The 19,813-nt window shown below is 32.3% G+C and overlaps 1 protein-coding gene across 1 annotated transcript; it reads left to right on the top strand.

Moving 5' to 3' along the window:
• The first annotated feature begins 17,737 nt into the window (after positions 1–17,737).
• On the top strand, positions 17,738–18,855 carry LOC133692780 (uncharacterized). The gene has a single exon (XM_062113927.1). It carries the CDS (start codon positions 18,048–18,050, stop codon positions 18,639–18,641), a length of 594 nt encoding a protein of 197 aa, XP_061969911.1. The 5' UTR covers positions 17,738–18,047; the 3' UTR covers positions 18,642–18,855.
• The last annotated feature ends 958 nt before the right edge of the window (positions 18,856–19,813 follow it).

Raw genomic sequence — 19,813 nt, 5'->3', positions numbered from 1 at the left:
TTTTTTTTAAATATGTCATCTGGTATATCACAATTTTAAAATTTTAAAAGTGTGTCATCCAACATGCATCAAACTTTTGGCTTCCTAGCATCTTTATATTTTTTTACAATTAGAAAAAAAAATGATTCAATTTGCAGCGATGTATGAGTCAAATAACTAGTAAATAAAAAAAAAGTTGTTTGATTTTTTTTTACTATTTATTTGCTACATTATGAATTGCTACTATGTAACTTGCACTGGGTTGAATCCCTTTTTTTCTTTGAACAATTATGTGGTCAATCTCAATATTTTAAAAGTGTGTCATCCAACATGTATCAAATTTTAGACTTCTTAGCATTTTTATATTTTTTTATAATTATAAAAAAAATGATTTAACTTTCAGTGATGCCCAACTAAATAACTAGTAAATAAACAAAAAGAGAAAATTGTTTGATTTTGTTTACTATTTCTTTGCTACATTATAGATTGCTACAGTGCAACTTGCACTGGGTTGAATCCTTTTTTTTTCTTTGAATAATTATATGATTTTAATCATTAATATTATTATTATTTTAATTTCATCATTCTAAGTTATGTTCATATGGTTTAAAGCATGATAATTTGTTTTGATGTCAAAAAAATGTCCTAACATTAAATTGATAACTTGTTTTGCATAACAATATTTAATTTTATTGATTAAAAAGAAATAAAACAATTGTGACTAAATTTAACACAAAAACAAGAAAAACAATTTTTTTTTTCCTTTTGGTTGTTCATGGGGCATGAAAAACTGCAATTTGTTCCATAATTTTTTTTTCATTTTGTGTCCGTAATTTTTTAAGATTTCATGTTTCGGTCCTAAACTTTATTAATTTTGCATTTTAATTCCTAGAATGTGAGAGGAAAGAGGGTCATTGAAAAATGGGAGAATAGAGGAAACGTGGTCAGTAAGCCACTTTCCAGCAAAAAAATACCTGATTTTAGTGTCAATGAATTCATCTTAGAGAAAGGCGTTCATTTGGACATGTCGTAGAAAGAATTTTGGGACCCAAAAGTATTTTTGTTTTAATTTCTATTGGATTTTGGTTTTTAGAGTTATTATAGTCTCTTTTAGGGGTTTTAAATAAGTTTATTAAGATTCTTAAAATGTTTTTTTTAGATGGATTTAGATGAAAATACATTGAAAATTATGTGTTTAGGGTCCCAAAACATGGACCTTGACTTTTGGACTATTGGAGGCGGCTAGAAAGTCAACCCAAAAAACATGATGTCTACTAAATAAAAAAAATGAGGTTGTTTGCCCATTAAAAAAAAATGGTGTAGATATTTAAAAACATGATGCCTAGACATTTTTTTTTAGATATCTTTTTCAAAAAAAAATTGATGAAAAAATCTTTTGGAATCAATCTATTAAAATAATATCTAAGTGATTGTCTAATTATGCTATTTGTTTTTTTTATTTTTAAAATTAGGTATTTTAAATGTGATATTATTGATTTTTTTATGAATAATTATGTATTAGACTAATACATCAATTTTTTATAACAATTTTCTCATTAATATTGAATTAAAATAAAATATATATATTTTTATATAATTTTATCAAATTTATTTTTCTTATATTTTTTTCATATTGGTGCGTAATAATTATAGATTCATGGTTTTTAATTCTTAACTGAGAGTTTCTTTAATGATCATAATAACTTTTTACTTAAAAAACACTATTTTTCATAAAAAAATATATTTTTTAGGTGAAAATAAAAATGCATGAATAAAGAAATTATATTTTTTTATTTGTTAAAAATATAGTTATTAAACCCGGCCTGGGGGTTGACCCGGCCAAAGGGCGGGATCCCGGGTTTCATGGGTCAACTCAGAAAAATTAAAAAAAAATTAAAGTTTTAAGATTTCATATGAAAAAATCCATGTAAATATAGATTATACATATTATAAAGTTTAAAAAAATATTTTAAATTTTTTTTTATCCCAAATTAAAAAGATATTATGTTAAGCTTTTAAGTTAAAGTATTTAAATTAAAAAAGTTTTTTTTATCTCACATTGAAAAAATATAACTTTTTCCTTGGAAACATAGAGTATATATACTAATAAGTTTCAAATCCCACATTGAAAAAACATAACTTTTTTCATGGGAACATAGAATATATATATAAAAGGGTTTCAAATCCCACATTGAAAAGATACTATGTTATCCTTTTAAGTTGAAGTATTTAAATCAAAAAGTTTTTTATCCCACATTGAAAAAACATGATTTTTTTCTTGGGAACATATAGTATATATACTAATGGGTTTCAAATTCCACATTGAAAAAACATAACTTTTTTCATGGGAACATAAGGTATATATATGAAAGGACTTCAAATCCCACATTGAAAAGATACTATGTTATCCTTTTAAGTTGAAGTATTTAAACCAAAAGGTTTTTTTATCCCACATTAAAAAAACATGGTTTTTTTCATGGAAGCATGAAGTATATATATGAAAGGACTTCAAATCCCACATTGAAAAGATAATATGTTATCCTTTTAAGTTGAAGTATTTAAACTAAAAGGTTTTTTATCCCACATTAAAATAACATGACTTTTTTCTTAGGAATATAGAGTATACATACTAATGGGTTTCAAATCTCACATTTGAAAAAAAGTAATCCGGGTCTCGTCCGAGTTCGCCGGGGTCGTCCGGGTTTGGCCAGGCTGTTGCCACAACGATCTTTTATTAAACCCGGACCGGTCCAGCAACCAGTTAATTTTTGTTCAATGAATTATATTATTAATACAAAAATTATTTTGTTGTCAAAATAAAAAATAAACACACGAATCAGAAAAAAACTGACAAGCAATTTTTTCTTATCTATTATTTTGTTTCTTGTCTTTTTAATAAATATCTATTTTCATAATTAATTCTCAACCATAACACGTGAGCATTATCACTAATGTCATCTAAAAGAAGAATAAAAAAACCTAAAGGGAATAAATTAAAACAAACATTATTAAAGTGCAAATGGCCAAGCTATAGGCTACTTTTCGCGTGGTTTTAAAACATAATAAGAGCTCTTTGGATTTGATATTCCTCCTGTCTGGCATATATATATATATATATATGCCAGACAGGAGGAATATCAAAACATATATATATGTGATAAACTTTTGACTTCAGATAGCTGCATTTCCTTTCAGTTTAAGATAAGAGGTAAACTCATTGTCTGGTCCTCAAGTTTTAGAAATTAGTCACTCAATCCTTGTACTCCATACTTCATTTTCCGGTCACTACAATCTGTAGCATTTTAAACTCTTTCTATTTGGTAATGCGGCTCAACCTGGTTTTTTAATCTGTTTTTTAATGGTTTTGATGGGTTGTATAAAAAAAATAAATTATTTTGGTTTATTTCCGATTAAAAAAGTACCCTACACAACATTACCAAACACTTGATCGCATGCATGCTGATCCTCGGCACATCATGCCACTAGCTGCCAAATATTCACATAAAAGTAGATGAAGGATCACAAATTGAAAGTGTGAGGGTTGTTATGTCCATAGTTGAAGTACAGGGCTGATTTAACAGATTGATGAACTTGAGGGACCACACAAAATTTACCCTTAAGACAAGTTTAGAAGATGCCTAATGTAGGGTGCTCACTATAAGTGTTTCTCTTTCAGACAAAGCGCTTTTGCACTCCTTCGCCCCTTTACAATATGCTGCTGCCGAGATTGTCTCGATCTATGACCTCGTTCCCATAGTAGAAGAAGTAAAGGGATGTTCTGATTCTATACATGTTTGCACTTCGAATGTCTTCGTATGGTTGTGTTTGTGTTTGTAAATTGTAATTCTCTTCCATATATGTTGTCCTTCGCTATTGCTATATTTGATGGAGAGGTTGCGGTTGCATTTATTGTTAGTTATGTCTCTTTGAAAGTGTAGTTATGATTGTTTTTAAATGTGTTTTTCAAGCCGAAATACATAAAAATAATATTTTTTATTTTTTTAAAATTATTTTTATATCATCACATCAAAACGATTTAAAACATACAAAAAAAATTAACTTTTACTAAAAAAACAAAAAAAAATTAAATTTCTTCTAAACACGAGATGATCAGTATTTCCAAATGCTCTCATAATCTTTAACAAACACAAATAGCAAAAGCATGTTTTTATATTTTTATTTGTTGGTTTCATGTAAAAAAGTTATTGTAAATGCTCATTCAAACACATTTTCAAAAGCTTTTTAAAATAAAAGAATGAGAAAAAAAATTTATTTTTTTTTCCAAAGTGGTCAGCTGCCTTGGCAGTGCAAATAATTTTACAATTAATGCATGAAGGATCTAAAACCTAATTTTAAAAGTAAATTTACAAAAAGCCATATTCTGTATTTGTTGCTCCATTATATGTACAAAGTGACATAATTTGTTGCTCCATTAAACATTCCTTTTTTTTTTTCTCAAAATAAAAAGAAAGAAAATCCATGTTGGCTGAATGGACTGTCCTTGTTGGCGGCGAAGGCATGCCACCTTGGAGCGCTCACCTATCAAAATCCATTCAAAATTATTTTTCTAATGTTTTATAACATTGACTGAATGGCGATCTAAATGTAATTTAAAAAAAAATAAATGCAGGTAATAATGAAAAGAAAAATGAGAAGTTTTTCACACATAAAAAAATCCTTTTAGCTACTTCATATGATTTATTTTGAAGAAAGAAATCAATACAAAAAAAAAATACAATTCATGATATATATAAAAAATTATAAAAATATCTACATCTAAGATTTGTCTTTTCTCATAATATCTATATCTTTCATTAAATTAGATAAAAAAATAACTAATAAAATATCATTAATTATTTATAGTAAATGTTTGGGTCATGATTTAGTAAATACGATGCAAATGGCTAAAGATGAAATTTGAGAAAACCTCAAAACGTACCTCTAAATTATTTTAGTAATTTAAATTTTGTATTAATTATTTTTTCCATTAATTTTATTCTTAAATTATTTTGAGTTTTTAATAAGAACTCATATTAGAATCACATAACAAGAATTTTTAAATTTATTATGTTAAGATTTCAAAATAAAAATTGACATAATTTACTAATTGAGAATTTAAACAAATTTAAAGACAAAATTAATATAAAAAATTATCTAATAATAAAATTATATAATCAATGGGATTTCTGAGATTTGCATAAAAAATTTTCAGAATCTAGCCCGGTATGAAATGGGCTAAAAATGAACTACTAAAAGTTTGAAGCCTATGGCCGGAAAACGTTGCGCACTGGCCTGCGTGAGCAAGTTGGCGCCTTGCCAGTTACAAAATAAACCTTTCTTCCTAAAGAACCATTTACATTATTATTAATTAACATTAACGAAGCACCACTTCACAATTTCGATTTTCGATGGATCGTTTTTTCAATATATATATATATATATATATATATATATATATATATATATATATTCAGTTTCATTCTTTAATATTTAAATGGATATGAATTGAGTTTCATGATTTGTTTCAATTTACTTTTATAAGGTTATCTCTTTCTTATTATACAGATCATAAATTTAACGAGTTAACTGAATTGATTCAAGTTTTTTTTATTGATTTTTTAAAATTTTATCATTTAATATTTTATGATTGGAAAATAGGCTTTATGATTTATTTTGGTTTATTTTCTATGAGATTATTTTGGTCTCATGACTCAAGTAACAGGTTTGACGAACTAATCAAAGTTGACTCCTGTTGTTTTTTATATATATAAATGATTTTTTTTTCATATCCTTCAATATTGGGTTAATCTGAAATTGCACATAATAACTTGTTTTGATTTGCTTTTTATGAGATTATCACAAACTTCATGCTCGGGTCTCGGGTTTTGTGAATTAAACTAACTTGACTTGAGTTGTTTTTTGGTTTTCTTTATATTAGGTTATCTTGGTTTTATGATCTGGGTCACAAATTTGACATGTTAACTCAGGTTGACTCAAGATATTTTTTGCATCCTTTTTTTATTTCATTTTTTTTGAAATTTTATTATTCATTGTTAGGTTGATAAGAATTAAGTCACATGTTTGACAAGTTAACTGAGTTTGACTCTATTTTTTTAATTATTTTTTTTTCAATTTTATCTTTCAATATTGAGTTAATTAAAAATTATGCTTCATAATTTATTTCAATTTACTTCTTAAGGGGTTGTCATGGTCTTATAACCATAGTTGCAAATTTGACAAGTTAACATGAATTGACCCAATTCAATAAAATATATTGTCTTCTCAATATTAAAAAAAAGATATCATCTAAAACTTTTTTAGTCAAATTATATTTTAGTCAATTGTCCAAATTATCTTTGTATCGCTAAATTGACCATGTCATATCGGTTTAACCTCCATACATTTTATTTTTTTCCTACTAGAAAAGCCATTAGCAATGCTTGAATGTTTTTTTTATATTAAAAAAAATATTTCATGTTTTTCATGACAAGAGATGTTAAAGAAAAAAAATATTTATAATGAAAAAGTGTCTGTTGTCTAATGGAAAGGACAAAGGTCTTCTAAACCTTTTATACAATTTTTTCATATACATTGTTATCATTTCTTCCTTTTCTTCTTCTTATTATTATTATTATTATTATTATTATTATTATTATAAAGATTAAGAAAAGGTATAATAAATATTAAGAGTAATGAATTTCTTTATACATGTTCCTAAAGTAGAAAACGTTCAATTTGTTCCTGAATGACTTCTTTCAAAATGTTCCCCGCTTAAAAATAAACACTTGGTAATATTATAGAAAGATACCTCCTAATATTCTTAAAAGGTTTTAATGATCTTATTTGATAACAAAGTAAAATTTTTTAATAAGAATGAGATAACCCCATAAAAAGCAAAATAAAAAATATTTAAAGTTCAATTCTTAGCAAATCAAATGTTGAAGAAAAATATAAAAAAATAAAAAAAGAAAAAAGAAAAACAAATTCCAACCTAAGTCCACTCGAGTTGGCTAGCCAAATCCACGACCTGATTGTGAAACTAGGATAATCCTATTGAAAGAAAATTAAATAAAACTATGAATGTCAATCCTTAAACCAATTTAATGTTGAAGGGTGAAAATAAATAAAAATTATTTTTTGAAAAAAAGTAAAGAAAAAAGATAATAGTCAACTCATGTTAATCCACTAAGTTCATAACCCGAGACATGAAATCAAGATAACTCCATAGATATAAAATTAAAAAAAATTAATTAAAAAAACCTAAAAAAAATTGAAGTCAACTCGAGCTAATATTCTAAACTCGTAATTTAGATCATGAGGCTAGGACTACCGCATAAAAGACAAATCCAAAAAACACATGAAATCAAATTCTCATTCAACTAAATGTTTAAGTATGAAATTAAAAAAAATCAAAATAAAAAAAATAATAAAAAGGACCAAACTCGACATGAAAATAAAGAAAATCATCCAAAGCATCATATGGTTTACTCCAAATTACATCTTACTTCCATTGATTTGTAAGTTACAAAAAAGAATAATTAGTCAATATTAAATTTTAAACCAAACCATGACCAAACTAATCTCATGTAAATTATATACACTAACCCAAAAAAAATGACAAACACAAACCTATAATTTCTATAAAAAAAAGCTCTCTAGAATTTGTACATATCTCAGCTAAATTGAACCTCAAAGTCTACAATAATCAAGTTAGTGAATAACTCTATCTTCTCTATGTACAATCCAAGCTTTAATCCATTAAGTCTAGCCATTTTTTGCACCAGTGGTTCTGATACTCTTACTAGGTTTTTCTTTTACTTGGTTTTCTCTAAAAAGAAACATGAAGCTCAACAGTGTAATCCAATCTTGGAAATATAATCTCGACGCAATAACATGGCATAAATCAAACCATGACTCCATTGTCCTAATGCTTATTTCCCTTAAATCAGTCAGTCACTTCCTCGTGTGATTCTTCCAGTTGATCAGTTTCTTTCTCCACTATAAAATTCCTTGGTTCATCAAATTTGGTCCCAATATATTAAAATCCACTACATTTTCAAGTTTGGATTACACTATTGACTGCTGAGCCTCATGAGTAGACCATTCTTGCCAGGGATGTGTTGGGAAAACTAGGGACAACTAACCGGATCAATTCAGCGGAATACAATTCACAATTCACAAGTCCTAATCCTTTCTCCTGCTTTGTGCAATAAAAACATAATCAAACAATGAACAAATATAATGCAACAATCACACACATCAACACCAAGATTCAACTAAGGGTTACAACATATATATCATCAAGAACTACTTATTCTCGGATTACAACAAGATTAAAGGAGAATTATTTGAGAAAAACTCACAATACTGACAGCCCTGTTTTCTATCAAAATGACCAGCTTCCACACCACCAATCTTCAATCCAACCGTTCAGAATGAAGAGGAACGTGTCTAGAAGCTGCTATCCAAATCTCAGCCCGATCCAACGGTGAACGAACTGGAAATTGAAGAAAGAAGATAGACTGCTCTGCTGCCTCCTCTTCTTTCTTTCTCACGGTTTTTCTCTGCTCTCTTTTCTCCCGTTTTTGCTGCTACCATCTACAGTGGCAGCTCATTTAATTTTAAATCAAAGAGGCAGCCAGCTGCCTCCTTAATTAATGTGATGGTCCCCCCATCACATGGTGCGGGACCACACAACAAATTTCCCCCTCACGCACCATGTGAGGAATTCGCCATATTGGCGATCAATATGTAAGCTTCAATTTAGGAGGCTCTGACAAGCCTGCTTCCCTTCTACAAAACTCAAACTTCTCTCTCGGTAGAGGTTTGGTCATCATGTCTGACACGTTGTCATTGGTATGGATCTTCTCAACAACAAATGACTTCATTTCCATAGCATCTCGAAACCATTGATATCTAACCTCAATGTGCTTTGACCGAGAGTGAAAAGTAGGATGCTTACTGAGATGGATTGCACTTTGACTATCACAGTGCAACACAAAGTTCTTTTGAGTTAGGCCAAGTTCATGTAAGAACTTCTTCATCCATAACAACTCTTTGCCCCCTTCAGCAAGAGCAATATATTCAGCCTCTGTAGTGGATAATGCAACACATTTTTGCAGCCTTAATTGCCATGAGACTGCTCCCCCTGCAAACTTCATCAAATATCCTGATGTGGACTTTCTAGAATCAACATCACCAGCCATATCTGCATCTGTGTATCCATCCAACACAGGTTTATCATTACCAAAACATAAGTTGAAACTAGAAGTACCTTTGAGATACCTGAGTATCCATTTCACTGTTGACCAGTGTTCTTTACCAAGATTGGAGAGGAACCGACTAACCACACCAACTGCATGAGCTATATCCAACCTTGTGCAAACCATGGCATACATCAAGCTACCAACTGCGGATGCATAAGGAACCTTTTTCATCTCATCTCTTTCTTCATCACTTGAAGGACACTGCTTAGAACTTAATTTAAAGTGGCTTGCAAGTGGAGAACAAACCGGTTTGGAGTTGCTCATGTTGAATCTCTCAAGTACCTTTTGAACATATCCCTCCTGAGATAGCCAAAGTTTCTCCTTCTTCCTGTCACGTGTGATCTTCATGCCAAGAATCTGTTTTGCTGGTCCTAAGTCTTTCATTGCAAAAGACTTGTTTAACTCTTCCTTCAAATTCTGAATCTTCTTAGCATCATGGCCAACAATCAACATATCATCCACATACAACAAGAGAATAATAAAGTTTCCACCTGGAAACCTTTTCATAAATACACAATGATTAGAAGTGGTCCTGTCATAACCATGATCCACCATGAAAGAATCAAACTTCTTGTACCATTGTCTTGGAGCTTGCTTTAACCCATATAGGCTCTTTTTCAACTTGCAAACTAACTGCTCTTTACCTTTTGCTTCAAACCCTTCAGGTTGTTCCATGTAGATCTCCTCATCTAAATCACCATGGAGAAAGGCAGTTTTCACATCAAGTTGCTCAACTTCAAGATTCAAACTAGCAGCTAAGCCAGGCACAACTCGGATTGAAGACATCTTGACTACTGGTGAAAAGATTTCTTCAAAATCAATACCCTTCTTCTGACCGAAACTTTTCACAACCAATCTTGCCTTGTACCTTGGTTATGAGCAATGTTCATCAATTTTCAACCTGAACACCCATTTGTTCTTGAGTGCTCTCTTACCTTTAGAAAGCTTCACTAACTTCAAGGTATGGTTTTCATGCAAGGATTTCATCTCTTCTTGCATTGCTTTCAACCACTCACTTTTCTTCTCATGTGACATAGCTTCATCAAAGCATTCAGGCTCTCCCCCGTCAGTAACCAGCACATACTCATAGGAGAGTATTTGGTGGAAGGTTGGCGAGGTCTAGTTGACCTTCTCAATTGTGGCTCATCTGGAGTTTCCTGCATAACCTGTTCAGGAATAACATCAATATCATCATTAGCTGATTCAGGATCACCAACTAATGACTCATTAAGAAAACCATCATTTTCATTATTTTGCAAGTCTCCCCCATGATTAGTAGGCATCAAAGGTAACTGTGGAATAGGTCCTGGATTTGAATTAGATGGAATAAAAGTAGTAGACTCTGTTTTCTCCTTCAGTTCAAAGTCTTCAATGGTTTGATCTTCAAAGAAGATAACATCTCTGCTTCTCACAATTTTCTTCTCCTTTGGATCCCATAACCTATAGCCAAACTCATCATCTTCAGAGCCCAAGAAAATACACTGCTTTGTCTTGTTGTCAAGCTTAGACCTTTCATCCCTTGGAACATGTACAAATGCTCTACATCCAAACACTCTCAAGTGTGCATAGAAAACATCCTTTCCTTTCCAAACTCTATCTGGAACATCAAACTCAAGAGGAACTGATGGAAAAAGGTTGATCATGGCAACTGCAGTCTTCATTGCCTCACCCCAAAAGGACTTAGGCAGCTTTGCATGAGAGAGCATACATCTAATTCTTTCAACAATTGTTCTGTTCATTCTCTCAACCACTCCATTTTGCTGTGGAGTCTTAGGAACTATCTTCTCCAACTTGATGCCATGTTCCCTGCAGTACTTCTCAAAAGGACCCCTGTATTCACCATCATTGTCTGCTCGAACACATTTAAGCTTTCTACCAGTTTCTCTTTCAACTCTGGCATGGAAATCCTTAAAGACATCAAGCACCTAATCTTTGGATTTCAAACAAATGGCCCAAATCTTCCTGGAGTGATCATCAATAAAACTAACAAAGTATAATGCACCTCTAAGAGACTTATCAATCATAGAGCAAACATCAGTATGAACTAAATCAAGAACATGTGATCTTTTATGTAGAGGTGATCTTTGAAATGCAACTCTATGTTGTTTACCAACTAAACAATGAGTACATGTGTTCAAGTTCATACCTTTTAATGGAAGGTAATTCTTCTTGGCAAGGATGCCAAGGCCTTTCTCACTCAAATATCCAAGCCGTTTATGCCATAAATCAGTAGAGCAATCTTCAATTGCATTTACCTCCCCTTTGATCACCTTGGCTTGTGACATGTAGAGACCCATCTTCTTCCCTTTAGCAACAATTAGGGAATTTCTGGAGAGCTTCCATTTACCATCTCCAAAGTAACTGTGATAGCCTTCTTCATCAAAAGTACCTGTAGAGATCAAATGTAGGCGTATATCAAGCACATGCCTAACATCTTTGAGTAGCAACTTGCACCCAGTATTGGTTTCCAACCAAATATCTCTAATGCCCACAACATTAGCCATCCCTTGATTTCCTATCCTAACTTGACCAAAGTCACCAGCAGTGTAGGATGTGTAAAAATCACGTTGGGGTGTAACATGGTAAGAAGCTGCTGAATCTGCAACCCAGGTGGTATCTTGACATGCAAGATTAACACAACCATCATCACACACAATGGCAACATCACCATCAGATACAACTGCAGCTGTACCATTCTCTTCATTCTTGTCTTTATCTCTACCCTTTTTATCTCTTTTATACTTTCTGCAATCTTTTTGCATATGCCCAGGCTTGTCACAATAATAACACTTAAAACCCTTCCTTGACTGAGATCTTCCTCTTGGCTTCCATTTGCCTTTTCTATTACTGGATTCTCCATCTTGCTTGTCGTGAGAGAACCTGCTTTGACTTCTCTCTCGACTTTCTGTAACAAGTGCATGAGACTCAGAAGTGCTTGTCCCTTTCCTCCTCTTCTCTTCATTGAGGATACAATCCTTCACTATTTTCAAAGTGAGCTTTCCATTCGGAGTAGAATTGCTAAGTGACACTACCAAAGTCTCCCAACTAGCTGGCAATGAACTCAATAGGATTAATGTTTGCATTTCATCGGCTAACTCAAGATTCATCAATGACAGCTGATTCAAGAACCCTTGAAATACATTTATATGTACTGAAGCATCTTCACCATCTCTATACTTCAAATTCACAAGGTCTCTAATTACAAAAATCTTGTTTTGTGCACTCTCCTTGACAAAGGTTTCTTCCAACATCTTCCACAATGTATAGCAGTCATGTTCTTGAGAAATATGATTAATGGACTTAGAAGATACCCATTTTCTAACATTAGCGGTAGCCTTTCTATTTAGTCCATTCCATTTTGCATCATCCATATCATCAGGTTTTATTCCTTTACATTCAATCGGCAAAGCCAAATCATTGCAATATAAGTGATCCTCCATCATTGTTTTCCATAGAAAATAATTTGAGGAAGTGAGCTTTATCATACCCGAATCTTCCTTTTCCATTTTAACTGCACAAGAATTCAATTTACACAACTAAATGCTCTGATACCACTTTGTTGGGAAAACTAGGGACAACTAATCGGATCAATTCAACGGAATACAATTCACAATTCACAAGTCCCAATCTCTTTTTCCTCTTTGTGCAGAAAAAACATAATCAAACAATGAACAAATATAATGCAACAATCACACACATCAACACCAAGATTTTTACGTGGAAAACCCGATGCGGGAAAAACCACGAGACCGTAGTCCACCTAAAAACTTCCACTATCACAAATAATGGGTTCACAACTATTCTTCCTCAGATTCAACTAAGGGTTACAACATATATATCATAAAGAACTACTTATTCTTGGATTACAACAAGATTAAAGGAGAATTATTTGAGAAAAACTCACAATACTGACAACCCTGTTCTCTATCAAAACGACCAGCTTCCACACCACCAATCTTCAATCCAACCATTCAGAATGAAGAGGAATGTGTCTAGAAGTTGCTATAAAAATCTCAGTCCGATCCAATGGTGAACGAACTGGAAATTGAAGAAAGAAGACAGACTGCTCTGCTGTCTCCTCTTCTTTCTTTCTCACGGTTTTTCTCTACTCTCTTTTCTTCCATTTTTGCTACTACCATCTACAGTGGCAGCTCATTTAATTTTAAATCAAAGAGGCAGCCAGCTGCCTCCTTAATTAATGTGATGGTCCCCCCATCACATGGTGTGGGACCACACAACAGGATGTACACGGAGAGACTTGGAAATTTAGGCATATTTACAGAGGGACGCCTCGTCGCCATTTGTTGACTACTGGATGGAGTAATTTTATGAATAAAAAAAACTTGCGGTTGGGGACTTAATTGTGTTTTTAAGAGAAGAGAATGAGGACCTTTGTGTTGGAATCAGATGCGCTAAAAGTGAGGTTGATGACATAATTATAGACACGACCACAAGATTGATGTCTTTTTTTAAGTGTAGGAGTGTCGAAGTAATAAATAACCTAATAAGATCGGGGTCGAACCACATGGAGATGAACTATATAGAATTATAAATAAAAGAAAAGATTTGAAGAGATCTTTGAAATGTGATAATGATATAAGGATTTAAGCAAAGATAAAATGATTGTCAAGATTAGAGAATTCACTAATGGTATTTCAAATAAGTAAATTATAAACTCTTTTTATTACTTGACTAGAAACCACACACAAAGGAGGTTCCACTCGGATTATAAATTGTTAACATGATCATATTAATTATCTTATTAAAGTAACACCAAACTTTTAAATATTGTCAGGAATTCATGATACTATCTTATGTTAACAATAAATCAAGTTCCTTTCATAGCACATGTGTAAGTTATACCATACGGTTGGCTATGAAAGTGTCAAGCATTTGTTATACCAAGTGTTATACAACACAAATCTAGATTAACCATTTAACAAGTAAGGTATTAAGAATTAATAAGATAAAAATGATAAGACTGTTAAATAATATTTATGTAGTCTTATTTATTAAGAGTATAATAATACTTTCAGTTTAACCTATATATACTTTATTTGTATTTAGGTTAAGATTAAGCAATCATAATACACAGATAATTCAGAATTCTAGCCTCCTTTTTGTGTTTGATCTTAATTATTTTAACAAAGATATGTTAATAGTAAGTTATTCAAGATATAATCATTGAAGTCCATATTGAGTTTATATTATACTTATCCTAACACTATTAGTGAAACATTTTCACCTTGACATAATAAACTTAGCTGAATATAATGAAGAAGAGAAACATAAATAAACAAGAGGATAACATGATCATATAAGTATAGTAAAGGAAATGAAAGGCATAAACAAGAGATTAATAAAACTATAACATGACATAAAACTAGAACATTAAAACTACAAAGAAAGAAAGCAAGTAAGGAAATGATTTTAATCTGAAAACCAAGATACCTAAATACATAGCAAATGCCTCCTTTTATAGGCTAAAATTTGGAACTATTGATTTGATGACTAATTGTTGAGTAGGTTGCCACATCTTGACTTGATGACAATCCTTATCTTCTTGTTTGAACAAAACATCATTGCTAACATCAGAATTTGAACAGATGGTCTTCATGAAAGTTCTGGAAATTGTCTCAGTTTTCCAAAACAACAAGAATTGATGCTTTTGAACTTCTAAAACTCGAGATATGGGCTGCACACTGAACAATATTTGAGCTGCAAGACATATTCCGACTTCTCCGTTGTTGCTACCATTTGAACTTGAAAATTGCACTTTTAAATCTTGGACTCTTCATGAAAGTTTTAGGCCTATATCTTAGCTTTTCATTCATATAAACTAGACCTAAATCCAAGTTCTACAACTCCATTTATGATCCAATAACCGAATGGTGTTCCAGTTTGGACTGAATCAGCATCTCTTTTCTAAGCTTAGCCCTCTCTTTGTCTTCTTAATTTCACTAATTAAACTCATCAATCAATCCTTTGATTTATATGATAGGCCTGCATTTAAGATGAACATTTACCATAAATTAAAGGTATCTTATATTATGAGACATGTTATTATAAAACATGCTCTAGTTAAGGAGTTATTGATACTTCAAATGCAAAATGATGATATAAAACCTTGATAAAAATGCAAAATGAAAGTTTTAGGCCTATATCTTAGCTTTTCATTCATATAAACTAGACCTAAATCCAAGTTCTACAACTTCATTTATGATCCAATAACCGAATGGTGTTCCAGTTTGGACTGAATCAACATCTCTTTTCTAAGCTTAGCCCTCTCTTTGTCTTCTTAATTTCACTAATTAAACTCATCAATCAATCCTTTGATTTATATGATAGGCCTGCATTTAAGATGAACATTTACCATAAATTAAAGGTATCTTATATTATGAGACATGTTATTATAAAACATGCTCTAGTTAAGGAGTTATTGATACTTCAAATGCAAAATGATGATATAAAACCTTGATAAAAATGCAATTTTAAGTACTAATAAGTTATCAGATCCGGCCTGCTCTAGAAGGTTGATTCAGGATCATAACCGGGTTTAAAAAAGAATAAAATCAGGGTTATAGATGATCTAACGAGACTCGGATGACCTATTAAGTCTGTTTGAAACTTACATGACCTAGTATAACCCAACAAAAACCTGATGACCTATTAGGTCTGTTTGAAACTTACATGACCTGGTGTAACCCAATAAAAACCTATGTTTTTATATATATATATATATATGAAAAACTCAATTTTCAAATACTTATTTGTCTAGCGGTGGAATATATTCTCTAAGGTGATTGTTCCCAAAAACGAAGTAAATAATTTACAAATACTAAGGCTAACATATTTATGTATAGTAGGAATAACTTTTTTTATGGGCGGTGCTTCTCGGAACAAACTCATTTCTTTGCCTAACAAACTAGAAAATTAACATATAGAAGCCTTACAAATACTAAGGTTAATGTACAAAAACCTTGAATTTTTTTAACGCAAATTAAAATGTTATGAACATCAATGTTCATGATATTTTTTGTAATTTACAAAAACATAGAGACAAAATGTAATTTGGAGTAAAACATAATATGCTGTAGGTATTTTTTTTCTTAAAATAAAATTAAATCAAATGCTGAGGGACAAAATTAAAAAATAAAATTAATTAAAAAGAGGATTTAAAACCAAACAAACAACAATAAAAAAACTATTGAGGGAATTGGATATAAAAAAATGGAAGGACATCTTTTAACTTTGGCAAACCAGTGCGAACTCCAGGGAGAGAGGAGAGAAAAAATAAAAGGTCTTTGGAGCCTCACTGTTTCTCCATCATGAACACGCACTACCCATGAAAAGATCTTGTAGTGACTATTCTAACACAACCACAGACGACGGTTTGGAACCACCAGAAGAGGCCACACACGACACCAGAGCATGATGACCTCTTCTCACATGCTAACACATGCGTTACATGCCAAATAGAAGACGCTTTCCTTGCCATCTTTTTCAGTCCCTAGAATTTTTTTTTCAATTTTGATCCCTCAAGCGTTAATTATTTTAGATCAATAAAATTGTATGTTTTTCCCTGTAAAACCTAGCATCAAACAACGTCATAATCTTTTCTCGATATTGTGGGGTCTTCTTATTTAGACTAAAATAAACTATCAAGTCCAATCTAAAAAATACTTCAAGTAAAAGGATCAAGTTAAAAAAAAATCAAGAGATCAAAAAAGAAAAAGGGTTGAATCTCTTCCCTGACCGTGCATTTCACTATTTGATGTTTGCAAGAAAAAGGCTCAAAACTTTCTAGTATTCAAATTTAGTCCTCATAACTTCATTTGTTTTAATTCAATTTAATTTTACCAAATCAAGCATAATCTGGGAGTCAAATTTTTTTTTTATGACCGCGAGCATCTAATATCAAGCCAACCAAAACAAATAACAAAATACAATCCTAAATCAATCTAATATAAAGGGATTAATTGAGAAAAAAGAATGAAAAAAAAGGAAAAAAAATAAGGACTGAAAAAAAGAAAAGAGAAGCACTATTTGAATCATGTTTTCTACTGGCTATATCGAAACAGCAATCCCTTTTAAGTTTTTGTTAATTTTTTTTATTGATGTTTGCTATTTGCTCACGAATTACTTGACGTTTACATATAAAAAAGGACTTCGTATCCCTTGTTTTCATACAAAAAAAGAGACACATCTCTCAAGTCTATAGACTGTACACCTTCACATGATGGGGCAATAGTTACATTCCCGTGTATTCAATTCTTCTTCTTCTCTTTTCCACCAAAAAAAAAAAAATGTTGCTTTCAATTCTATTGCATGCATGCCCGTGCCATATTTTAGATACCCGTGAGGTCATGACTTGTAGGTGGAATGGACCGTCCAGTTTTTACTCCTCCATTACGTTATCTCATGCATATATTAAAAGAAATTAGTTAATGTAGTTATAGTTGAACCGTTCTTCTGACTTCCTCAAACCATTTGGTACAAAAACTTTAACAGGCCACTTCTTGTGACCCCACAGACAAGTCGAAGTCCAATAGAATCCACCAGGATCGGATCGAGCCTAACATACCTGTAACAGGTCAAACACTTTGGATTAAACATACCTCGAGCACCCACTTGATCTAATTTTTTGTTTACTACCAATTCCACCATTGCATCCGTCACAAGATGGAGCGGTTTAACAAACACCTCTCACTTTCCCCACACACGGCTCAATAAGAACCCCCAAAAACTAACCTCCCTAGCTAGCTACTTCCACTTGCATGAAGTTTTTCTTCTCTACTTGAAATGGGAAACTACATCACATACCCCAATTCATCAAGCTCTGCTGCTGGGACTGGGAGAGTGATTCTATGGGATGGCAGGGTTTTTGAGTTTGACACGCCCCTTACAGCGGCTGAGCTAATGCTGGAGTATCCACAGCAAGTCGTGGTCGAGTTTCACTCGGATTTTACTGAAAAAAGGCCAGCACCATTGCCTGCTGACAAGAGGCTAGACTTGAAGAAGGTGTACCTAATGCTGCCCATTAAGCGAGGGAAACCAGCATCATTGTCATCAGGGGAAGCGAGGCGTGTTCTTTTGAGTGCAAACTCGGTTTTAAGGTCACGGTCCCTTCTATCATCGTCAAGGTTTTTCCCTTTATTTGCTAGGATATGCCCTTCTGGAACTGGAGAGGAGCAAATATTTGTTATGCAAAAGAAGGAATGTCACGTGGAGGAGAAGCCAGCCATGGAGAATTATGATTCCGAGTTAACAGAGATTTCTGAGAGTAGGCCCGAGTATTTGAGTAGGCAGCTTTCTGGTAAAGGGACTTGGAAGCCCAGCTTGGATACTATCAAGGAGAAAAAGGTTGAGAAAAAAACTCCTCACTGGTTGTTTTGAAGGGTTAATTAATTGAGTTAATTTAGGTTCTATATATCACTAGTTTGTGATTTGTGCTGTTTGCGCTTTGATGTCAATGGTTGCAATGCAAGCAAGGAGTGATAAGATATAGCATGTATGTGTCTATTAATTATGGTAAAGACCGAGAAACAAAGTGCATTTGTACCATCTTGATCTTGTTAATGAAGAACTTATGAATTTCTGTTTAACTAAACATTAGCTTTACTAGATCTCTTTCTTTCTTTTCCCCGTATGATAATCGCTCTGTGAGCCTACTATACATTGATCCAATGAACATGTTAAAGCTGCTACACAAGGGAATTTGGCCGAAAATAAGACAAGTTTAATTTTGAGTGCCAAGAGAAAGCCTGCGAGGCCAATTACAGGGGGAGGGTATTGAACAGATTATGCTTTTGCCGTTTATTAAACTGGTTAATCATGTTATTTTCACCCACCAGCCGTTCAGGCCAGAGAAGTCTATCATCGGTGTTTGTTTTGTAGTTGTATCGTAAACGTAAACCTATTAATTGGGAACGTGACAAACTGGTCAGGCAAAACAGATATATAATACGTCCAACATGTCACAGTGATGGCCGGTGACGAGTCAACAACCAAATATCTCTGTTTGTAATACGGTGGACTAAGTTGGGGGAAAAGACAATAGTTAATGAGTAAAATAGAAGAAAGATTGTGACAAAAAGAATAAAGAAGACGAAGAAGAATTCAAACTTTAAAGCAACTAAAGTCCCAGCAGAAAGCTACATCATTCCAATAAATTTCTCCAGCTTTCTGCTGGATTCTTTGAAGTAGCCATTGTGATTTGTGACCCAAATGTTTTTTTAGCCCATAGGTAAGAGCTTTAAAATTAAGATCTATGTCGATTCTGATGTCTGTGCGATTATTTTACTCAGCAGTTGCGAAGAAAATCAGAACTTCTGTGAGCTGGAAACTACGGCAATTGGATCCCAACTTCTGACCGGATCAAGCATATAGAAAAATGAATTATTACATTTCCAGTTTTGCTTGGTTTACTATTTCCATTACAAATCTAGAGGAGTGACAAACAACCCTGTATAAAACAAGCATATTGTTATTGACAACTTCATGACTCAAGGGCGGAGCTTAAGGTTGACGCTTGACAGAAGAGCTTAATATAAATTCTTTGCATTGTT

This window comes from Populus nigra, chromosome 4 (assembly GCF_951802175.1).
Source record: "Populus nigra chromosome 4, ddPopNigr1.1, whole genome shotgun sequence".
Taxonomy (NCBI): domain Eukaryota; kingdom Viridiplantae; phylum Streptophyta; class Magnoliopsida; order Malpighiales; family Salicaceae; genus Populus; species Populus nigra.
This window is presented reverse-complemented; position numbering and strand designations above follow the sequence as displayed.